Genomic DNA, 23,272 nt, shown 5'->3' on the forward strand with positions numbered 1-23,272 from the left:
TTCCCCCTGGTCCTATTCCCACAAGCCTTTATGAATAGCCCCTCTCCAGCTTTCCTGTAGGCCCCCTTCAGGTACTGGAAGGTCGCTATAAGATCTCCTCTGAGCCTTCTCTTCTCCAGGCTGAACAAGCCCAACTCTCTCAGCCTGTCCTCGTAGGGAAGGTGCTCCAGCGCTCCAATCATCTTTGTAGCCCTCCCCTGGAACCATTCCAACAACTCTATATCCTTCTTATGTTGAGGATTCCAGAACTGGGCACAGTATTCCAGATGAGGTCTCACAAGAGAGGAATAGAGGGGCAGAATCACTTCCCTTGACCTGCTGGCCACGCTTCTTTTGATGCAGTCCAGAATACGATTGGCCTTCTGGGCTGCGAGCACACATTTTCGGCTCATGTTGAGCTTCTCATCAACCAGCACCCCCAAGTCCTTCTCTGCAGGGCTGCTCTCAATCACGTCATCCCCCATGGTGTACTGAAAATGGGGATTGCCCCTACCCAGGTGCAGGACCTTACACTTGGCCTTGTTGAACCTCATGAGGTTCTCACAAGCCCACTTCTCCAGCTTGTCCAGGTCCCTCTGGATGACATCCCGTCCTTCTGGTGTGGCAACTGCACCAATCAGCTTGGTGTTATCTGCAAACTTGCTGAGGATGCACTCAATCTTGCTGTGTATATCATTGAAAAAGATATTGAACCGGTCCCAGTACAGACCCCTGAGGGACATCACTCGTCACAGATCTCCATCTGGACATTGAGTCATTGACCACTACTCTCTGAATACGACCATCCAACCAGTTTCTTATCCACCTTACTGTCCACTCATCAAATCCATATCTCTCCAATTTAGAGAGAAGGATGTTGTGAGGGACTGTGTCAAAGGCTTTACAGAAGTCTAGATACATCACATCTGTTGGTTTACCCGTGTCCACTGCTGTGGACATCATAGAAAGCCACCAAGTTTGTCATACAGGATTTACCGCTGGTGAAGCCATGCTGGCTGCCATTAATCACCTCCTCGCCCTCCATGTGCTTTAGCAGAGCTTCTAGGAGGATCCGTTCCATGATCTTCCCAGGCACAGAGGTGAGACTGACAGGTCAGTAGTTCTCAGGGTCATCTTTTCTACCCTTTTTAAAAATGGGCACAATGTTGCCCTTCTTCCAGTCACCAGGGACTTCTCCTGATTGCCATGACTTTTCAAATATCATGGAGAGTGATTTGGCAACCACGTCAGCCAATTCCCTCAGGGCTCTGGGATGCTTCTCATCAGGTCCCATAGACTTATAAATGTTCAGGTTCCTCAGGTGGTCACAAACCTGATCCTCCTCTACAGTGGGAGGACGTTTACCCCCCTGGTCACCATCTTGCTGTCCCATGACCCAGGAGGGTTGATGAGAGCCATTATCCATGATGACTGAGGCAAAAAAGTTGTTGAGTACCTTAGCAAGATGATCAGAGGCGTGGAGCACCTTACATATGAGGACAGGCTGAGAGAGTTGGGGTTGTTTAGCCTAGAGAAGTCTCCAGGAAGAACTTACAGCAGCCTTTCAGTACCTGAAGGGAGCCTACAGGAAAACTGGGGAGGGGCTCTCTGTTGTCCCTCTTTATTTATTTCTTGTGTGAAATGCTGGCTAACAGCAGGGTAAAAAATATATTGTTCTGCATGTAGGACATGACACATTTTAAGATTCACTGTGAAATTTCTAGGTTTCCTGAGGTCCTGGTCTACACTGAGAAAAGTTGCTGAAGGAAACTGCTTACTTACAAGTTTCACGATATAAAGTTAACAGCTTTTTGCAGAACTGGTTCCAAAAAATATTTTAACTTAACCCCGAATAAAACTAAAGAGAGATTCAAGTACAGTCTGGGAAGTAATATCTGGTTTATGATAATAGATTATTTACAAAACCTGTTACAAATAACAGAAGATTCAGAAGACAAGCAAACCCATCTGTATGATAAATTAAAGAAAGAAAAAAAAATCAGAAGTCCACATCACATTTTAGAAGAATGTACTTTGATATAAAAGCTTACTAAAATGGCATTTCATTCATAATTCTTTACGGAACAAAACCAAACAATTGAGCAATGCAGCAAATTGACATTTAACTTTTATTCAAAGTAAGAAAAACCCCAACATATATAATGGGGAAAAAATAAATTTGTGTGCTGAGTTTGCTCATCAAGGTTTTGTTAGTGTAGGGGGGAGCTACGGGGGTGGCTTCTGTGAGAAGATGCCACAAGCTTCCTCCATCTCTGATAGAGTCAGTGCCATTCAACTCCAAGACAGACTGGCCAGTGGCCAAGGCTGAGCCAATCAATCAGCAACAGTGGTAGCGCCTCTGGGATAACATATTTAACAAGGGGGAAAACAAACTGCACAAGAACAGCAGCAGAGAGGAGTGAGAATATGTGAGAGAAACAACCCTGTGGACAGCAAGGTCAGTGGAGAAGGAGGGGGAGGAGATGCTCCAGGCACCAGAGCAGAGATTCCCCCGCAGCCCATGGTGAAGACCATGGCAAGGCAGGCTGTCCCTCTGCAGCCCATGGAGGTCCATGATGGAGCAGATATCCACCTGCAGCCCATGGTCCCACGCCAGAGCAGGTAGATGCGCCTGAAGGAGGCTGTGACCCTGTGGACAGTCCATGCTGGAAAAGGCTCCTCCTGTAGCTCCATGGAGAGGAGCCCACGCTGGAGCAGGTTTGCTGGCAGGACTTGTGACCATATGGGGGATCCACGCTGGAGTAGCCTGTTCCTGAAGGACTGCAGCCCATGGAAAGGACCCATGCTGGAGCAGTTCATGAAAGACTGCAGCCTGTGGGATGGGCCCATGTTGGAAAAATTCATGGAGGAATGTCTCACGTGCTGTGGTGCTCACAGTGATGCTAGTAGACTTCCTTCTTTATTCTTTGAATTTCAAGAGGCTGTAACAATTCTTGGAGCTAGAAGCATCTGTGCATAGAAGAGATATATGCAACTACAGGCACATTAATCTTCTTCATACTATGCAGTGATTTATAATTTATTTAGAATTTTTGCTGTTTAAAGGCAGACAAATATACGGAAAATGGGATACAATGAATAATGGGCATATGATTTGTAGATCATTCCAGTTTACTCTAATAGTCTCTTTTTCTTAGACAAAGTAAGTGGAACAGTTCTAACTGACCTGGGCTTCAGTAAAGTATTTGAAAGGGGGATTACAACTGAGTAAGTTTAAAGTTTAGGATTAGAGAGATGCAACCTGGAAAGATCTTCTAGGATCAGTCATGAGGCTTATCTGATTAATATTTTTTAATAGTTTACTTAATGATGTTCAGCATTACTTGAATTAGTGGCTAGCAAAGGTAATTAACTGACCTTGATCATAGGATCACAGAATCAGTATGGTTGGAAAAGACCTTTGAAACTATCAAGCCCAGCCATACCTGTCCACTACTAAACCATATCCCTAAGCGCTTCATATCCCTCGCTTCTACCTGTCTTAAATACCTCCAGGGATGGTGACTCCACCACCTCCTTGGGCAGCTTCTGCCAGTGCCCTATAATCCTTTCAGAGAAGAAATTTTTCCTAATGTCTGATCTGAACCTCCCCTGGTGCAACTTGAGGCCATTCCCTCTTGTCCTATCACCTATCACTTGGGAGAAGAGACCAACACCCACCTCTCTGCAACCTCCTTTCAGGTAGTTGGTAGACAGTAATAAGGTCTCCCCTCAGCCTCTTCTCCAGGCTAAACAACCCCAGTTCCCTCAGCCACTCCTCATGAGACTTGTTCTCCAGCCCCTTCCCCAGCTTCACTGCCCTTCTCTGGACACGCTCCAAACTGTCAATGTCTTTCTTATAGTGAGGGGCCCAAAACTGAACACAGGATTTGATGTGCGGCCTCACCAGTGCCGAGTACAGGGGCACAATCACTTCCCTAGTCCTGCTGGCCATGTTGTTTCTGATACAAGCCAGGATGCTGTTGGCCTCTTGGCCACCTGAGTACACTGCTGGCTCATGTGCAGCCGCTGTCAACCAACACCCCCAGGTCCTTCTCTGCCAGGCAGCTTTCTAGCCACTCTTCACCAAACCTGTAGCGCTGCATGGGGTTGTTGTGACCCAAGTGCAGGACTCTGCACATGGCCTTGTTGAACCTCATGCCATTAGCCTCAGCCCATTGATCCAGACAGTCCAGATCCCTCTGTAGAGCCTACCTATCCTCAAGCAGATGAACACTTCCTCCCAGCTTAGTGTCGTCTGCAAACTTACTGAGGGTGCACTCAATCCCCTCATCCAGATAATTGATAAAGATATTGAACAGAATCGGACCCAACACTGAGCCCTGGGGACACCACTTGTGACCAGCCTCCAGCTGGATTTAACTCCAATTACTCTTTGGGCCAGGCCATCCAGACAGTTTTTTACCCAGCAGAGGGTACGTTTGTCCAGGACAATGGCAGCCAGTTTCTCAAGCAGAATCCTGTAAGAAGCAGTGTCAAAGGCTTTACTGAAGTCCAGGTACACCACATCCACAGCCTTAGTCACTAAGCAGATCACCTTGTCATAGGAGATCGTGTTGGCTTGGCAGGACCTGCCTTTCCTAAACCCCTGCTGACTGGGCATTAGATATTAGGAAGAAATATTTTCCTGTGAGGGTAGTAAGGCATTGGCACAGGTCTCCCAGAGAAATCAGTTACCCCATCCCTGGAGGTGTTCAAGGCCAGGTTGGATGAGGCTTTGAGCACCTTGATCCAGTGGGAGATATCCCTGCCCATGGCAATCTTTAAGGACCCTTCCAACTCAAACCATTCTATGATTCTACAGTTCTGTGAACTGCTCTGACATATTCAAGCATATGCATATACTGATTAATACACACTATCCACTTTCTGAATCTTGATGTTTAACCATAACTTGAGTTTAACCATATTCATCAATGGCTCTGCTGTACTGGATGGAGAATGCAGAAGTATCCTACTTTGTGGAAGGGGTTTGGTTGTTTGTTTCTTGTTTTTAAAATAAGGTCATAATGTCAGTGCAAAAAAAAAATTAACTATGTTAGAATAACTATGTTAACACTACTTTTTAAAGTACTAATTTGTTAATAATTAAACCACACAAAGGAAGGGATATGGATACGTTTGGTGAAAAGGAACTGACCAAACATGACCACTTCCCAAGTTCTGCTCTTGGGTACATGGCATGAGAGTTTAGTTAGGACACTTATAGCCACACTAAACAGTGTTATAGAAACAGAAATCAAATGCATATCCTTGCAGAATAAGCATATATTTACACATAGACTGTGGGGACAATAATTTAGATCTGGTTTTGAGACAGCACATCCACCTTCAAACACACTTAAGGTGAGAACAGTATAATGGCTTCACCTCTGTTTACTTTATATTAAAATTAGTATGGTACATGGCACAGGGGGAATAAGTGTAGACGACATTGTTCTGCCATCCTGCAACCTGTCACCATGCCCAGGGAAGCAGTTGATACTCAAAGAAGAAACTGTCTTCATGAAGACCTGTTAGATTTTAATGCATTATATAATAGTATTTTCTCTTTCCTCCTGGTGCCCTTCATGCTACAGTTTTATAGTTTCTAAGAGACATTTTAAAGAGACCATAGTATTCCATTACTGTGCAATATCTACACTTAATGATTTTCATGCCCAATTAGAATTAGCTACAGATTATCCTGAAACTTAAATTAATCAGAGCCTGTGAATCAATAAACTGTTGTATTATTTGTCTCAAAATGTAAGAAGGAACTGTTGTGCATATGTCAAAATTATTTTCTAGTGAAAGATATCACTGCAGATTCTAGTTGTTTTTGTAGTAAGATTAAGCTATGCTATAGGTCCTTATCAAATTTCATTTTTGAACAAATGAGCTTCTGTGTTTAATTATCTTTTCAATATGTGTCATAAAGCTACTTTAAAAACAAAACTAAACAGACTTTACCAAGTATGCATTTAATCCTAAAGGCACACAGCATTACCGTACAACACTGAGCATCCTGGAGAGAAAGGTTGTTTGACAAAACTATTATCAGTAAATGGTTTGGTCTACTAAGCAGATTCTATGTTTGCCGTTTCTTATCTGAACACTTTAACCCAAATTTAAATATACTATACTTAAAAAATTTGGCAAACATTTAGTGTGCAATGTAAATATCTATGGGAAAGTTAGCGTCCCCTCACCTCAAGATTCTTTGGTCATTATTGCCTTAAGAATGGCCCCTCCAGTTCTGTTCTGAGCATTAATTACCACATCTGATGATTCCATCATAAGAAAATACTTTGCTAGTATCTTTTTACTTACAATGTCTGAGTTGCTTAGTGTAGTTTAAACACCCCTGTTCCTCAGTCGAACCAGGCCTCCTCTAGGTCAAATTATGTATTTTCCACAATTGATTCCAGAGGAACAACAAACCATAACCAAAACCCAAACCCAAATATCCTGTCTGATAAAACAAGATCCTAATGCTAAATCAGAATTTTATACCATTTTTGGTCAAATGGATTTATTATGCATTACAAAGACTTTTCTATTTATGCAAAACAGATGTCCATCTTAGTGATTAATAACTTACTGAGGTGGGCAGGGCTCAGTGTTGCAGGCTCTTGGGTTTTCTGGAGGGTTACTGTCAGGTTCACAGTAATTGTTTTGTACAATGGAGTTATCATCCAGCCTTTTACACACTACCTCTTGTTTCTGTACACCTTAGGATGAAACGAAACACTATTAATGATTCTTGCTCTTCTACTTGTTGAATTAAAGTGTATTTCACCTACTGATTATTAATCTTACTATCCCCACTTTAATTGGCCGAATGCTCCAGGTATGTGAATTCCAGTTGACTGAATGGCTCCTGATCACACAAAATCTTTCATTTTCCTTCCATTTTAGGCCACTCCACTGAGAGAGGATTTTAAATTGCTGTTGTTTTCTAAAACAAAGGCAATATATTATAGATTCACTAGCAGATTGTTTTTATCTGTATATTGCACAAAATTAATTTTCTGTCTACTCTCCTCTCTTAGTAAAAGACACTTCAATTTCCAATGAAAATGTCACCAAATAGAATGTGGTCACACATCAATGCAGAATTATTGCTTATGTACTGTGGTTTAAAATAAAACAGCAAGAACGGGATACAGTGTTGCAGTTTTATACATGTTATCATATAAACATTTTCTTCATTAAAAATTAGAAGCATTATTCATTCTGAAAGATACAGTTTGTCTCTGTGAACTCTCATTTTGTCTGGCACTCTCATTCCTCTTTCACTGTTAACCATCAACAGAACTGTTCAGAACTGATTAATATTCCCAAAACATAATGTCATGTCACTGCCAAGGCAACATTATGAAGTAAGACATTAAGCAGATTTTCCAGTTTTTTAGAACACAGGTTCTAAAGAAATTCATTAAAGAACCATTGATAAGACAACAGGGCAGCTCAGAGTATTGTAGTAAACAGTGGTAACACATGGCCACCACCCATGTTTCTAGAACAAGCGATATGATGTTTGCTTAGCATAAAAATATTGTGGATCTGCAATTCATATGCAGTTCTTATTGGACATGATTACTGAAATAATCAGATTATTTGCATAATAAAAGTTGCAAAAAAGCTCTATACCTTCCTTAAAAACAGAAGCAATTATTTAACTTTTTCCAAATTGCGAAATGCATGTAGGTAAATAGGGATTAAAACATTCTGACTTCAAATATCTGCCAACTTTACAGCCCTCTTTTCATTTTAAGACAAGCTTTTTATAGGAGCTAAATATGCAGTAATAAAATTAATTGTAAAAATGTTTTTCAGACACTGAATACCCACTAAAAACATAGGAATTTCTTTCACCAAACATTTGTAGTCCTTTTGCTCATTTTAAACTACCTAAACAACTTACCTTGCGATTGTTTCATTTGTTATTCAGTATGGACAAGAATCAAATCTCCTACTTCAGTTCCTAAAATGAGACTTATATGGAATTTAGGCCTTGAGACGCCTTAAATTTGGCTTGGTTATGGACAGAAGTCTCCCAGTCTAAGCACAGAGGCACATGAAATGTCTCTATGATGTTATGTGCAAAGGACATGGGGAAAATGGTAACCTTTTTGATGAGTCTTGAGGATGGCATGCAGTCCCCTATGAGGCTGCAGATCCAGAAGTAGCAGGTACAATTCCTTCTCAACAATGATGGAATTCCTACTTCCCATAAACATACACTAACTTCTGTGACTTAGTGATTATTTTAGCTAAGGTGGGAAGACTGGTTTCTAATCTACAAATTATTTCTAGCTTTTATTCAGTTACAGTCTGAAGTAAAATGTCTAAACTATCTTGAGAGCAGGGGTGAAAATACATACCTGCCTATGCTAGATTAATTTCTTATTTACTGGTAGTAGATTAAGCCCTTTTCTTGTCTTCCTGCCATTGGCCCCGTGAATCTTGCATCCTTGGTTGCACTGTGTCCCAGAATGCTTATTAAAAAAAAAGTCTTCCATTTCCCTATCCCTCTTAGACTCCTCAACTGTTCTATAGCACACAGTTAAAGTACACTTCTGGAGACATAATCCCAGTTGAAATCTATCAGTCTGATACAGGTAATTGCTATTTAATAATTGCCATGGCATCCTGCAAAATATGAGTATTATCCCTTATGTAAAAATATAAACTTGTTAATTCAAGTACTTTCAGGAAAACCCTAAGCACATAAAAATGTTCTATGTGTGGCCTCAACCCAAATGTGCATGCTCCTGGCAAGTAGAGTAGGAGTAGGATTCATCACTCAACATACTGCTTCTTACAGGCTGCCTATTTAGGAGATGAGAACTTTGTATCCACCCTCAAAATCACCTGCCTCCTCACCTTACCTCAAAATCATTAACTGTCGGAGTGGGAGGCAGACCCAGAGTAACGATGGAGTCTCAATATGAGTATGATCATTCTCATTTATTCATACACCTTACACTTCTTATATACTTATCCTAATAATGCACGTGCTAACAAAACAAATCCTAATTGGTTATGTCCCACTGTTCACGCGCCTTGTGCTGTCACACAACTGGCCGGACGCTCTTGAGCACGCGAAAGGGGCAGATACATAGTTCTCATCACGACTCTTCGGGACTTTCCCGTGCTGGATTCCACATTCTTGTATTCTACTCCCTTTTATCTTATCTCAAGGTCAGGCCTAGCTACAGACAGCAAACCCTGGATTGTTCACTGCTATTAAATCATGCCCTCATTCACCGAGCCATTCTTCCACAATTAACTATGTTGAGACCAAAGATGCCTAATGCTGAAGTCTTTACTGCAGTACCTAAGTCCATAGGCTTTGCTGCTGGGATATCTCCGTTTTGATTACAGCTACACATAACCTTCTGAAAGTAGGTGCTTTAAATCAGATTGAAAATCATTTCACATCTGACATCTCAGGTTATCATAATAATTTTAAAGTAAGCTTTATTTATGAAAAACATATTGATTAATATGAGATGTCTTGCAAGTGAGCCAGGTAAACCAATCAGCTTCTTCCATTTGCTCTTCTTTCTACATCTGGATGCCACAACATTAGACAACACTGGGTATCACTAAACAGCACAGAAGACTGCCAGACTGTTTTCCAAGTGTATCCTACATATACAAATCTACATGAGCAAGCTAATTTTTTGGGGTAATTTTCAATTTATGTGCTTTACATGTTGGAAAAAAACCCACATTTTGCCAGATAGGATAGCTAGGTCCAGTTGGAATTGAGAAACAACTCAAATCATTAGCATGAGGGCCTGAAGCACATGCCTCCCCATAGCTGTTGGGACACACAGATAGCTGTTAACACACAGATATTGTCTTTCAGATATTCATCCATCACATATCAAAGATTTTATTAGAGCTTCACGCAAAGATGCTCAATTCACAGTATTCTCAGCATCTAATATTTCAACTATATGAAATTATATAAAGCTGAAATTCAGTGAGATCTTACACTATAATGGCAATTAAATAAACTTGGAATACAGGAACTTGGAACACACAACAAGAAGCAACACTCTTCTGCTGAGAACATAGCCCCTTTCATAAATCTTGATCCACCTTAAACACAGGTACATTTTTTGTCTCTGAACTTCACACCTTGACTACTATAAGCATTCTCATTTCCATTCTAGATGCATTAATTGCCAAATAATACTATTTTTAAACTCAAAATGATCTTTCTGATTTAAGTAACTTTATTCTGTTAACTAAGTCAACTCTTGCAGCCTCTGTGTTGTTAGCTACACCATTCCTCTGGTCAGTCTCACAGCCCTTCCATTCACACTTGAGCTTATTTCAGTCACAATGTAAACTGTGCCCAATACTCTAGAGGGATTTTAGTAGTGCCTTATCTAGTTAGTATCTTTAATACTTTAAAAGAAATACATCCTAAAATCGGTGTGCCTTTATCATGACTACAACATATCCCAGTCTTCCCCATATCTCCTAGTGCTGCATTGTCAGCAAATTTCATCAGAGCTTTCTACTTTTTATGCTACAATCAGAACAAGAAAAACTGAAGTCTGATGAGTCATGTCAAAGGTCTTTAAGAAGCCCGCTAGACTCACTGACTTTTGTCCCAGTAATTTACATTTTAAGTCTACTTGTTGTCTGCTAATCTTTTCTAATTCTTTATTAAATGTAGGTGATAACAAAAGTCCTATTAAAACCTAGATGAATTAATCTGCTACATTTTCTTGGTCTAGAAAATGAGTTATATATTCAAATATATCTGGCTAGTCAAGCATGATCTATCATGTTACACTTTACCTAATTTGTCATTTATTTCTAGATATTTAGTCATCTTCAAATTTCAAATCAGTACTTCAATGTTATTGTTATTTATATTTTTATACACACACACAGAATGAGAGATGATTTTCTTCAGTTCTTTACTCCTTTATTCAGTAGAGAAAAGTTATAAATTGCAGTATGACAAAGAGCAGAAAATATTTACCAGATTAGGCTCTCCTTTATAATCTCTTCCTTTCGTTCTTGACAAATAAGTGGAAGATCTAAATATTTGAGAAGCTGTGACAAGATGATTCACTTTAAATTCTATAATCTAGACAAACACTGCCAACAGATGAGAATAATTAAAATCAGATCTGACAACCTGAGCCGGAGTATTTCTTTTGCAATTTTTCAAAACAAGAAGTTTCCCACAAATTTCCCTCAAATATAATTGCTTAAAAACCAATAATTTATACACACTTTATAATTAAACATTTTAATGATACTCAAATATATTTCTGAGATAGCATAGATATTAATGTTATGTTTTCACTAAGTTTCCTACTCGTATCAGACACATTTCCCTCCAGGCTTGGGTAAAAATTGGCAACCCCGGTAAATTAATTTCTGAGGAGCTATGCAATAAGAAAGTATTCTGAAATACCATGAACACAAAGTATCCTTGTGCTCAATTTAAAAAAAAAAATTAAACCAGCCATGATATTTATTGAACATTGATCAGGTAGCATATTACACCTAAGACAGCATTCACCACTATTCACTCACACAGTGAAGAATCTTTAATCCATGCCAGGCAGATATGTTAATCCAGTTTTAAAATGTTCTGCAGCATCTTGCCACACAGTATGCAATTTGTGATACAAGAAAAAGGTATGCATTAAAGAAACTGTACATCATTGCTGTCTAATTCCAGTGTTATTTAAAATAACATCTCAGAAACAAAATTCAGATTCTCACTTTAAGTCAAGAAAAAGAAATGTAAAAGTGTGGAAGCACAGATTTTACCCAGACAACAACTACACTTTGGTTAAGCCCTGTGGGCCTTGAAAAAATAGTTTAAAATTATCAAAAGACTAATAGAATGAATTAAATTAATGCTTAGGGCACCTGGTAAATTCCAGAGAATAAATGCTGTCATTTGTTGCCATTTATTGCTAGAATTCTGTTAAGCATGTAAGAAAATAAAAAAGGAGGTATGCACTTACTGGAGTATATTTTTAATGTATACAAAAGTAAAAATAGACATAAGGATTTTTTTTGAACAATACCACCAGCAGTACACTTTCTTATTAAGAATACTTATGGATCTGGGTGAAGATATATAAGGAAAGACAGGCATGAGAGTAAATAAACTGCAATTCCGTGATCTGTAAGCGATATATATCACCCATTTCTGTTTTAGCACTTTCTTCTTCTCTTTCCAGCCTTCATTTTATTGTTTTATTTCCTATTTCTATGCATTCTAGTTTACTCTTTCTTAGATTTTTCTCATTAAATAATTAAACAATCATGTCCTTTAAAAAAATCTTCTGTTGTTGTCATGCATTTTCTCTGAATTCCAGCAAGCTGTTCATCCATCCATCCCTCCCTCCCTTCTAAATTCCCTGTATTCTTTCCTCTCTCACTCTTCTCTGTCTAGATGAACTTGGACTGCACATTCTGGTATTCTCTGGTATTCTCTGGCATTGTTTTCCTGTAGTCTTGTCCAAGTCTGCCACAAGCTATAAAGTTCTATACAAGACAGTAACAAACTTTCCTTCCAAAAAAATCTTGATGCAGAGTAGAACAGTAATCAGTGAACTTTCAGGAAAGGGAAACAACATGGAGAATACATGTAGCTCAGTTTTATATAATGTTCCCAGAGAGGAAAGGCTATCTCAGGTAGTATACATTTGTATTTTAAAGAAAAAATTTTCAATACAGAAAATATTGGTTCTAGCATACAAAAAGAAAAGCTGCAATCCTGAATTTCCAAGCCTAAGAACAGACATGAAGAGACAGATATTAAAAATGAATGAAATTATTTTCTTAACCTACATATGAGTACATGAATCCAGGAAAAGAAGAGAATTGTCTGTTACCAGGTAATCTCTCTTTTTTAGAAAAACTCAAGAAAATACTAAAATAAAACTCAGATTTTGGACATAAGGTTTTTGCTTAATTACTGTAGAGGATACAGTGCTCACTTGCAGAGCAACTATGGAATATTTTGTTCTTTTCTCCTTCAACATGAATGACACTACTAAATACACAATCTTGTGTAAATATACAAGAAGTTGAATGCACCATTAGCAAGTTTGATGATAATACCAAACTGGGAGGTGCTGTTGACTCTCTTGAGGGACAAAAGGCCTTGCAGAGGCATCTGGATAGACTGGAGCACTGGGCAATCATCAGTGGCATGAAATTAAACAAGAACAAATGCTGGATTCTGCACCTGGGATGGAGTATTGCCAGGCACAAGTATAAATGGGGAGAGGAGTGGCTAGGGAGCAGTTCTGCAGAAAGGGATCTGGGGGTGCTGGTCGACAGCAGCTCAACATGGGTGTGCAGTGTGCTCTGGCAGCCAAGAGGGCAAAGCGCATCCTGGGTGCATCAAACAGCATAACCAGCTCGTCAGAAGAGGTGATGATCCCACTGTATTCAGTGTTGGTGCAGCCTCTCCTTGAGTACTGTGTGCAATTCTGGGCCCCACAATTTAAGAAGGATGTGAAGGTCCTTGAATGTGTCCAAAGGAGGACAACAAATCCGGTGCAAGGGCTAGAAGGCATGTCCTGTGAGGAGCAGCTAAGGACTTTGGGGTTGTCTGGTTTGGAGAAAAGGAGGCTGAGGGGCGACCTCATTGCTCTCTGCAGCTTCCTGAGGAGGGGAAGGGGAGAGGGAAGTGCTGAGCTCTTCTCCTTGGTAGCTAGAGAGAGGATGTGTGGGAAAGCTGCACCGGGGGAGGTTCAGACTGGACATTAGGAAGCATTTCTTTACCGAGAGGGTGGTCCAACACTGGTACAGACTTCCTAGAGAGGTGGTCGATGCTCCAAGCTTGTCTGTTTCCGAGGCACTTGGACAATGCCCTTACTAACATGCTCTAACTTTTGGTCAGCCCTGAATTGGTCAGGCAGTTGGAATAGATTGTCATTGTAGGTCCCTTCTAACTGAACTAGTCTATTCTAGCTCTCATTAAAGAAGGACTAATTTCCTTCTGTTTTTTTTTTTTTTTTTAAAGCAATCTAAACATGCAACTGTTTGTTTCACAAACTTTATCTCCTAAACTCCTCTATGAAAAATAATGTCTACTGTGGAATGTGGAAAGAGTCCATTGATTTCAGATGCCCAGCTGAGTTTTCAGAATACTTCGCTTTACACACATCTGATGAACTTAATTGCATGCTTCAGAGCTCAGACATTTCAGAGAGGTATCCAGATTACAATGAGCTGATAATTAGATAATGTCCGCTTTGAGTTACTCAGTATCACATGAGAATCACACAAGGGTGGCAGGAGTGGAATTCAGAGCTCTCACACTGCACTGAGCTGTTGTAAGCAGGAAACCTTCTTCCTACCATTCTATTTACAGCATGCTTCTCCTATTCTACAAAACTGAGACAGGCCCTGAATAGAGTTCCTGTTTTAAAATTTAAAGAGCTTTTACTGTTCAGATGTGACTCATCAGCATCGCAGAGATGAATGTAAGATAGAAGTCCAGTGGAAAAGACAGCACGTTAGCATATAATAAAGATTTTAGGTTGCTCTTAGCTTGCTCCTTGGCTCCTGACTGCTCCAGTTATCCTTCTGCAAGACAAGACTTATAGGCAGCTCTAGGAATTGCTGAATGCAGTGGATTGCTCTCAAAAGACTATTAAGAAGAGAATGCACAAAGTTCGGACACTTCTGCAAAATACAATACTCCAAAATTATTTAAACTTTGCACTGCCAAAATGCTGCTCTAGCCTTTGTGGTCTTCTTCATGACATTCAACACATATCCTCAAATTCATACCACTCTGGTGGGCTGTACACAGTTCTCACTTTTTCCATTTAGACACTTTGAATTAAAAAGTGTACACCAAGTAATAGCTATGTTTTCAGAGTCACAGACTTGGCCAAATACTATGTAATGCAGATACAGTCAGTTTGATTTAGAGATAACTAGATCTAAGTAGAGTGGAGTGGACATGATCTAGTCTGTGACACAGCCTCGGGATCAGAGAATGGTCCCTGCTCAACTGGTCCCTGTTTCACAGAACAGCCACAACCACAGAAAACAATTTAAGATTTCATAGTCATCCTTAATTCTGTCATTTCCTGGTGTCTAAATACTTGCAAATTTGATATTCTTTTAAGATGGCTTTTAAATGTAACATACACCTAGACAAAAAGACATTAGAATACAGTTATGTTCAGAGATGGACAGAAGTTAAATGTGTTGATTAGAATTTAGATTTGCCTGCAGCTTTGATATAAAGCCTATGATTTAATATAAAAATATATCTGGCTCTATATCATCTAGAGCTTTCCTGGATCAAGATGGAATATCATATGATCAAACCTTAAACTGTCCATGCACTATAGGTGAGCTACACCAACTACAATGAGAGGCAGGATAATGTTGATGCCTTTAACCTGTTCACAGTCTGTCTCAAAGTCACCACATAATTTTTTTAACATCATAAATAAAAAATAATTTCCATACTAATATTCCTTACACATGCTTATTGCCCTTTTTTACTTTCAGTGAGATATCCTTTAACTGTTGAGTATTTTGTTATCCTTTGATGCAGAGAAAAAATTCTTTTCTAAAGACAGAGTTCAAGACATTTCATATTTATATTAGCCAGCTTTTCCAGTTATGGTCTCTGTCTCTACAGTCCTTGTCTCCTTTTCTTTTTCCCTGACTCAGTTCCTTTTCAGAACTGTGTTTTCTTTTGGCATATGACAAAAGGTCCTTCATAAACTGAGGGGAATAGCAGGTACTCATATAGAGAAAGAAGATTTTAACATGAATCATAGCTAAATGAAACATTTATTCCCTGAGCACAGAACTCAAAGAAAATAAGCAACCATAGTATATCCTCATATTAAGCTGAAAGGAGAGAAAAGTGCCTGGTTTAGCCACCATAAGCTACTGAAGAAAATCTTTCCTACCACCCCCCAGGGTTTCAAATGAATAATAAACATATGCAGTTATCAGGGATTCACAAAAAAAAAGTGAAAAAAATTAATTATATCAAAATGTTCTTATCTAGACAAGTGATTATTCCTTCAGAACCAATTATTTTTTCTGTTGTATACTTTTGAATCTGTGAAGTGACAATGACCTGTACGACAGAAGATCCATGGCTAAAATCTTGTCTCTACCTAAATCAATGGGAGTTTTCCCATGTCTTCAAAAAGATCATTAACTCATTGCCATCATAAAAATGGGATTTGGAAGTAACTGTAAGATTCTGATATTTGAAACTGTCTTTTGCTATGAGATTTTTTTAAAAACGTTCCTTTTCCTACCAGACTCAACATTGTTAAAATAGTTAAAAAAGCAATCTGTCACTCATTTGATTACAAGAATCCAACAAATGAACAGTAAAATATTGGAGAAAGTTGGCACCTTCCTCTATTTCATTTCAAGACTTTCTCTATTTAGCTGCATAGAATAGAATTTGTGCTGTCATTTGTATATTACATATGACTAAGCAAACTGCTGTTTTTAAACAGCAAACAACTAGTGACAGCCACAGCAGGATCCAGCAGAAAGATGAGTCAAGATGATTCTAAGCATGAATAATTCCAGTAGCCTTAAAAAATGGAAAAAGACAAATATTTGGTCCAAAGGTTCTTTCAAAAACTACGGTGTCTTCTTCTTGCTATGGGCAGTGCATAGTGCAGTAGAAAACTGAAATTCTGAGGCAGATTTAAAGATATCTCCCATATCCTCTGATTGAAGTATGTTGGGGAGATGATGCATTCAGTCTCCAGAGAGAAGAAAGATACTGTTCACACAGCACTTATACTCACCAGTCTATGCAGCAGCAATGGTGTTGACTTTGAAGGAAACCAACTGTCCTGTTCTCCCAGCCATAGGTAAAGATTTGCATTGGTGGCCACTAGAGGGAGAATTAGGAATATAGTAAATTGTGGGCAAAAGGCACCCATGTTGAATCATATGGGACAATCTACAAATCCCCCACCGCTGCCAATAGGCAACAATTCTCAGATACTGCTATGGGCTGGGAAGTATAATTGGGTTCTTATCATCTGCTATAGTGAAGCTGCTAGTATGTATCCTGAACTTTGGTGGCTGGAGGATAGAAGGGCTGACTAGGATCTTGTGAAGCATACCTATAAACACACAAAGATACATCCCTTTATTTACAGTTGCCTTATTTGCCTTCTGGATTTTAATCTCCTTACTTAAAACTTCTGATGTCCTTTATTGAGAAAGCTCCTGTGAAAAGCAAACATCCTAGTTTCAACAGAAACTCAGAAGAAGCATCAGCAGAGACACACCATGCCAAGATACAATGAATTTAACTATAAGATCTAAACACATTAAATGTACTTGAAAAAAACAAAATCTGTTGTGATAAAATAAATGTTCTTCCACTAAATTAAGGTTTGAGGCATGTCTGAAAGAAATGTTTTTGATTAGCTTCCTACATAATTATGTAGTAAATTGTATCTTGTAATTCAGTTTACCCTGAAGCTTGACTGTCTCGTGTCTTACCTCCAGCACAAGTGGCAGAACATTCTGACCAAGGCAGATAATTCCATGAAAAGCCAACTTCATAGTCTCCACTGCCAGTGCGAGAGATGGGAATACTGAATTTGTACCTTATACCCAAATTTTGTTCCTGTAGCAGAATCTGTAGTTGAAAACAACTGGTTATACCATTAAAACAGGTGAGCAGAGAGCAACTATAGCGACATTTAATCTAGGTATGTGTTATGTCCTGTGGAAGGGAAAAAAGTAATAAAGGAAGTCATAGTTGTTCTTTTGGGAATCTGGGCTAACTTTTAAAACATATATAAAAGAAAAGTATTATTGTCTAAGGTGAGCTTTGTCTTCTTTTCCAATGACATAATTTTATAACTTCTGGAAATTCTTTATTCTATACATAATTGTTCTGAAAAGCCATTTTTCATAATATTAATGTCTTAATGGAAGTTAATTTTGTAGCTGAATAACTACACGAGGTCAAAGTTGGGTAAGGACATTACTGTGCAAACATGCAGCAGTCTTTGCTGAAATCTTGTGAGGAGCTACTCACATAGCAGTTATGAACCTAGCTCTGCCTTTGCTTATGCTTCTAGTGACTATAATCATAGTAATAATAGTAACAGCAACAGACTGCTGCTGAGATCATTGTTTTCCCCTAATGCAATAGCCAACAGCATTAGCTTGGTGGAATCACACCTGTGGTTCCTTTAAAGGAATAACAAAACTCTCACTGCAGCTATATCACTGCAAGAGATGCAGATGGAAGTGCAACAATCTATGAGCTTTCATCTACCCTTACTGTTGAGTTGCACTTCTACGTACCACCTGCCTAACACTAGTCTTTCAGTCTCTACCTAACTTTTCTTTCTGTTACTAATAATATATATCAAGTTAAGATGCAGCAATCTGACACATCTTAGAGCTATTTCTCATCTTCTTCTACTGTCTGTGATATTTGGCAGAGGCATATCTGCCTATGTCCATTGGACAAAAGAGCAGGGAAGGTTCAGCAAGAAAGTCAGTGGCAATGACCAAATGAGAAAAAGCACTATTAATCATTGTGCAACTTATTCTATATGGACTCTAGCTTATCCACAGATACAACAAGGATTTGAGTGTTTGAAAATGCCACCTAAAATGTGAATATCCAGGCAACAATCATTCTATACACAAAAATATCTTGTCTGGCTCAAGCAATTCCTGAACTGCAAATCTGGCAGCTGATAGAACGTATTGGGCAAGTATCACCCTATTCTTATACTCTTCTTAAACACATTAGAGAAGCAATAGGCTCACTATTGCCTACCATCAGAGAATGGGTACCAGGACCCTGGTCACATCTTCTGTTACATTAGCATACGTTGCACAATGTCCCAGCTAGTTCCAGCAAGGCAAACTATATACTCTTTGTAAACACAAACTATTTTGATTTCATTTATGGCCTTGTCTTTCCTCAGAATATAAATGTATACTTTACATTTAAGAAATATATTAATTATATATATTAATTATTATATAATTAATTTAAGAAATATATTAATTAAAACTTTACCATGACTACAAGATTTTCTGAAGTAGGGCCTAGTGATTCCAAAGATTCTGGTTCATCTGTTGGTCTCTTGTAATGGAAAGCTGTTCCAGCAGCATCAAACTTTCTTGGCCAGTTAATAGTCCAGGCACCATTAATATAGTAGTCATCCTCTTCAGATTTTAAAGCCTAAAAAAAAATATAACCCACCTAAAACTTGGAAGCAGCATTTATAATGGAGAAGTCATTGCAACTTATACTACTAATTTGTTAGAAGTATGTGAGCTTCAGCATAACATCACTGTTTTTTCAAGCAATATAAAACCTTTTCTTTAGCCCTGGTCAAAATATCCCTCATGGAGTTCTGCAGTATTGCCTCTTAAATAATCTTCAATGTGCAGGTATACTTTTCAAATTTCAACATGCAGATGCTATATGGAACGTACAACAGAATGCCTCATTGCAACTTGCAATATTTCTTTAACTTTAAAACCGATATATGTATGCTGTCCTACTTAAGATATGTAGGTCTCGAATGTACAGTCAATTATCAGTCTAATCTTTAGATTAAGATGTTGGAGCATGAGATAGATAGCTCAGATAATGTGCAGAGGGAAACAAGAGAAGGAACATTGTCTGACATATGGTTCCAATCAGCTCTTGATTTGTTGTCTCTGTCCACTGTTTTTTTATTTTTTCTTACAGCACAAATCCAAGTAATTTTACTACAAATAAAATACTAGGTATTTAATCTAGTAAAAGACTGAAACTTTTTGGGTCAGAATAAAAGACCAAGGCAGCAAAAGGAACCTTGTGGTTGGTGTCTATTACAGGCCACCTGATCAAGGGGAGCCTACTGATAAAGCCTTCTTCCTCCAGCTACAGGAGGCTTCACGCTCACAAGCCCTTATCATACTGGGGGACTTCAACCATCCTGACATGCTGGAAAAGTAGCACGGCAAGCTGTAGGCAATCCAGGAGACTCCTAGAGTGCATTGAAGATAACTTCTTAACCCAGGTAACAGACATCCCTGTCCAAAAGGATGCAATATTAGACCTGATGGTCACCACTGCAAATAAGCTCATCAGTGACATTAAGATCGGAGGCAGCCTGGGCTGCAGTGATCACGCGCTGGTGGAGTTCAAGATCCAGAGGGATATGGGACAGGTGAGGAGTATAGTCAGGACCCTAAATTTCAGGAAAACAGACTTCCAGCTCTTCAAGGAGTGAGTCAGTAGGACCTCCTGGGATGCGATCCTCGTGGACAAGGGAGCAGAACAGAGCTGGAAAATATCTAAGGATGCTTTCCATATAGCACAAGAGTGCTCAGTCCCCACATGTAGGAATTCGGGCAGGGAAGGGAAGAGACCAGCATGGCTGAGTCGAGACCTGCTGGTCAAACTAAAGAGCACGAGGCAACTGCACAGGCATTGCAAACAGGGACAGGGAACCTGGGAAGAGTCTAGGGATGCTGCCTGGTTGTGTAGAGATGAGGTCAGGAAGGCCAAGGCACAGCTGGAGCTGAACTTGGCAAGGGATGCAAAGACTAACAACTTTTTTGCCTAAGTCTTCACTGACAACCACTCTCCTCACCCCTCCTGGGTCAATAGACAACAAGACTGGGACCAGGGAGGTAAAGCCCCTCCCACTGTAGGAGAGAATCAAGTTCATGACCATCTGAGGAACCTAAACGTATTAACTCAACTGTAGGAGCAATGCCAAGTGTATGGAAGATTAATTGGGACTAAGATAAAGCATGAAGCTGGTAGCAAGCATATCAGAATAAACATGATTAAAAGACCAGGTGCTACAAACAAGAATCTTGAGTGCATGAGAAAGCCAGGCTGGTAAAACCCATCTGGGAATGAGAGCTTGGTTGTGAAATAGACAAAACAAAATATCCTATTTGTCTTTTTAGTGTGGAACCAAAGAGCTGTATAAGTCAGCTTGAAAGAGAGCAGCCAGAGCATACTTTCTTAATTTGACTTCTGTATTCTGTGCTGATTAAAAGAATATACTTAGAGAAAACTGAGATCTGCATCTTCTTCATCGCCACACTGAACAGATGACCCTGAGTACTACCAACCAAAGGCTGATAGAGTTGGGGTTGTTCAGCCGGGAGAAGAGAAGGCTCAGAGGAGATCTTATAGTGACCTTCCAGTACCTGAAGGGGGCCTACAAGAAAGCTGGGGATGGACTTTTTACAAAGGCATGGAGGGGCAATGGCTTTAAATTGGAGGGGGGAAGATTTAGACTAGACATAAGGAGGAAATTTTTCACAGTGAAGGTGGCGAGGCACTGGAACAGGTTTTCCAGGGAAGCTGTGGATGCCCCATCCCTGGAAATGTTCAGGGCCAGGTTGGATGGGGCCTTGAGCAGCCTGATCTGGTGGGTGGTGTCCCTGTCCATAGCAGGGGGGTTGGAATTAAATGATCTTTAAGGTCCCTTCCAACTCAAACCATTCTATGCTTCTATGATCTGCAAGATATTTTATTATACCTAATTTACAGCCTTAAACCATAAAAGTACTGTAGACAAACCATAAATTTTTTTAGATAAACAACCAATTAGGCTGGACAAACAGATGTTATTCACAGACCTATATATGATTTTTTTATCAATAATATTAGGTTGAGTTTCTAAACAACAAACTGACTTTGTATCTTAAAGTGAATGTTCTGTTAATTAGACGTTGACTGCTTGACTTGAGGTGAATTTTACTGAGTTATTCAGCATTCATATTTTCTATAAAGAAAATGTTCTTGAAGGTGAAATTATGCTTGGAAACACATGATCAAACAGCTATGTCAATTTTTTTGAGACAAATCACTGACTTCACAATTTACAAACTAACATCACATCATAAGGAATAAGACAACAGGATCAAGTTTTATTCTCAGCTACATCTGTATGGACAGATGGATACCTGAAACGATTAGGGAAAATGTCTGAATGATGCTCAAATTTTCTAAAAGAGATGAGACAGCATTCATATGATCAGGAGACATAGTTTGGAGGCAGTAACATACTGTTGGTGACAACCGTATTCAGCAGGAAGTGGTAACCGTTTCCACCAGCACCATAAGGTCTGTAAAGGAATGTCTTTCCATAGCATAAATCTTATACCATTGACTTTCCTGGATTTACTCTGGAAACACATATGGGCTTTGAGTGAAGAAACTAGCTCTAACACATTCACTTATCTGGAATTCTCAAAGTAATTCAGATTCTTTATTGTTTATATAGATTTTGTAGTACAAGAAGGAGATAGTAAAAAAATGTGAGTATAGGAGAACAGGACAAATTTCAATCAGTACCATACTAAAAGAATGGAACAGTTTTTCCAATATTTATCTATATGAAATAACTATCTTATAGCTGAACATCAGTATTTTTTTTTGTTAGGGGTCTGATTTCCACATAGCAAAACTTCTGTCCATCCTGCTTTCAGAAAATCTAGCTTAATTAAAATAGGGTCACAGGGTCTCCCAAAGCCACCAAGACATTAAAGACTCTTACTTTTTCATTAGTATGTCTAGTATCTACTAAGAACAAATAATGAAGTGAATTATTTACTTATATTATTTGAGACGTATGAAAAGCAAACAAGACATATAAATGAGCACAGGAGAACAAACATTCTCATACATTGTTTACATAATCAATCATTCTGAAATTATATGCTATCAATTGTCTGTATGCTATATATACTTCAACTAATACATACTCAGAAACAAAGTAGTTAATTTTTTACCTGCTTGACTGCCAAAGAAAAATGCATTTGCATTCTGTAAATAGATTAGCTTAATGTCAGTTGTTATGCATAGGTGAAGGCCACAGTTGTGTGGCATTCCAATTATATAATTGCATGACAACGATGAAGCAGTGGCATAATGCTATTAGCATATGAGACAAAAGGAACAAGTTAATGTCCTAATCAAATAATTTATGAGGACTTGAGAATGCAGGAAGCCCACATGTAATTAGCACACAACACCTTGTTGCATAAAGGGAATATAAGAAAAGATGTCACCTCCAATCAAACCATTTAAGGGAAGATAACAGCATTACTAAACATACATTTTTTCAGCAGTTCTGAAAACAGGCAATTTGTACTCATCAGTATTAAAAAAAAACAGAAAGCAAATTTAACACAGTCTTTAAAGAAAGGAATGATAATCTAGGAATTTGAATTTAATTCTGTGATTTACCACAAGCTTCCTGAGTTATCTCAATCTCAA

The 23,272-nt window shown here is 38.9% G+C and overlaps 1 protein-coding gene across 1 annotated transcript in view; it reads right to left on the reverse strand.

The window, feature by feature from the left end:
* Window positions 1-23,272, reverse strand: part of LOC128850242 (A disintegrin and metalloproteinase with thrombospondin motifs 6-like) — a 74,568-nt gene that overhangs the window by 12,025 nt on the left and 39,271 nt on the right. Inside the window, 4 exon segments of the mRNA XM_054053236.1 lie at window positions 4,406-4,460; window positions 6,584-6,713; window positions 17,509-17,647; window positions 19,055-19,219. Of these exon segments, the coding sequence (XP_053909211.1) occupies window positions 4,406-4,460; window positions 6,584-6,713; window positions 17,509-17,647; window positions 19,055-19,219 (489 nt within the window).

This window comes from Cuculus canorus, chromosome W (assembly GCF_017976375.1).
Source record: "Cuculus canorus isolate bCucCan1 chromosome W, bCucCan1.pri, whole genome shotgun sequence".
Classification (NCBI taxonomy): Eukaryota; Metazoa; Chordata; class Aves; order Cuculiformes; family Cuculidae; genus Cuculus; species Cuculus canorus.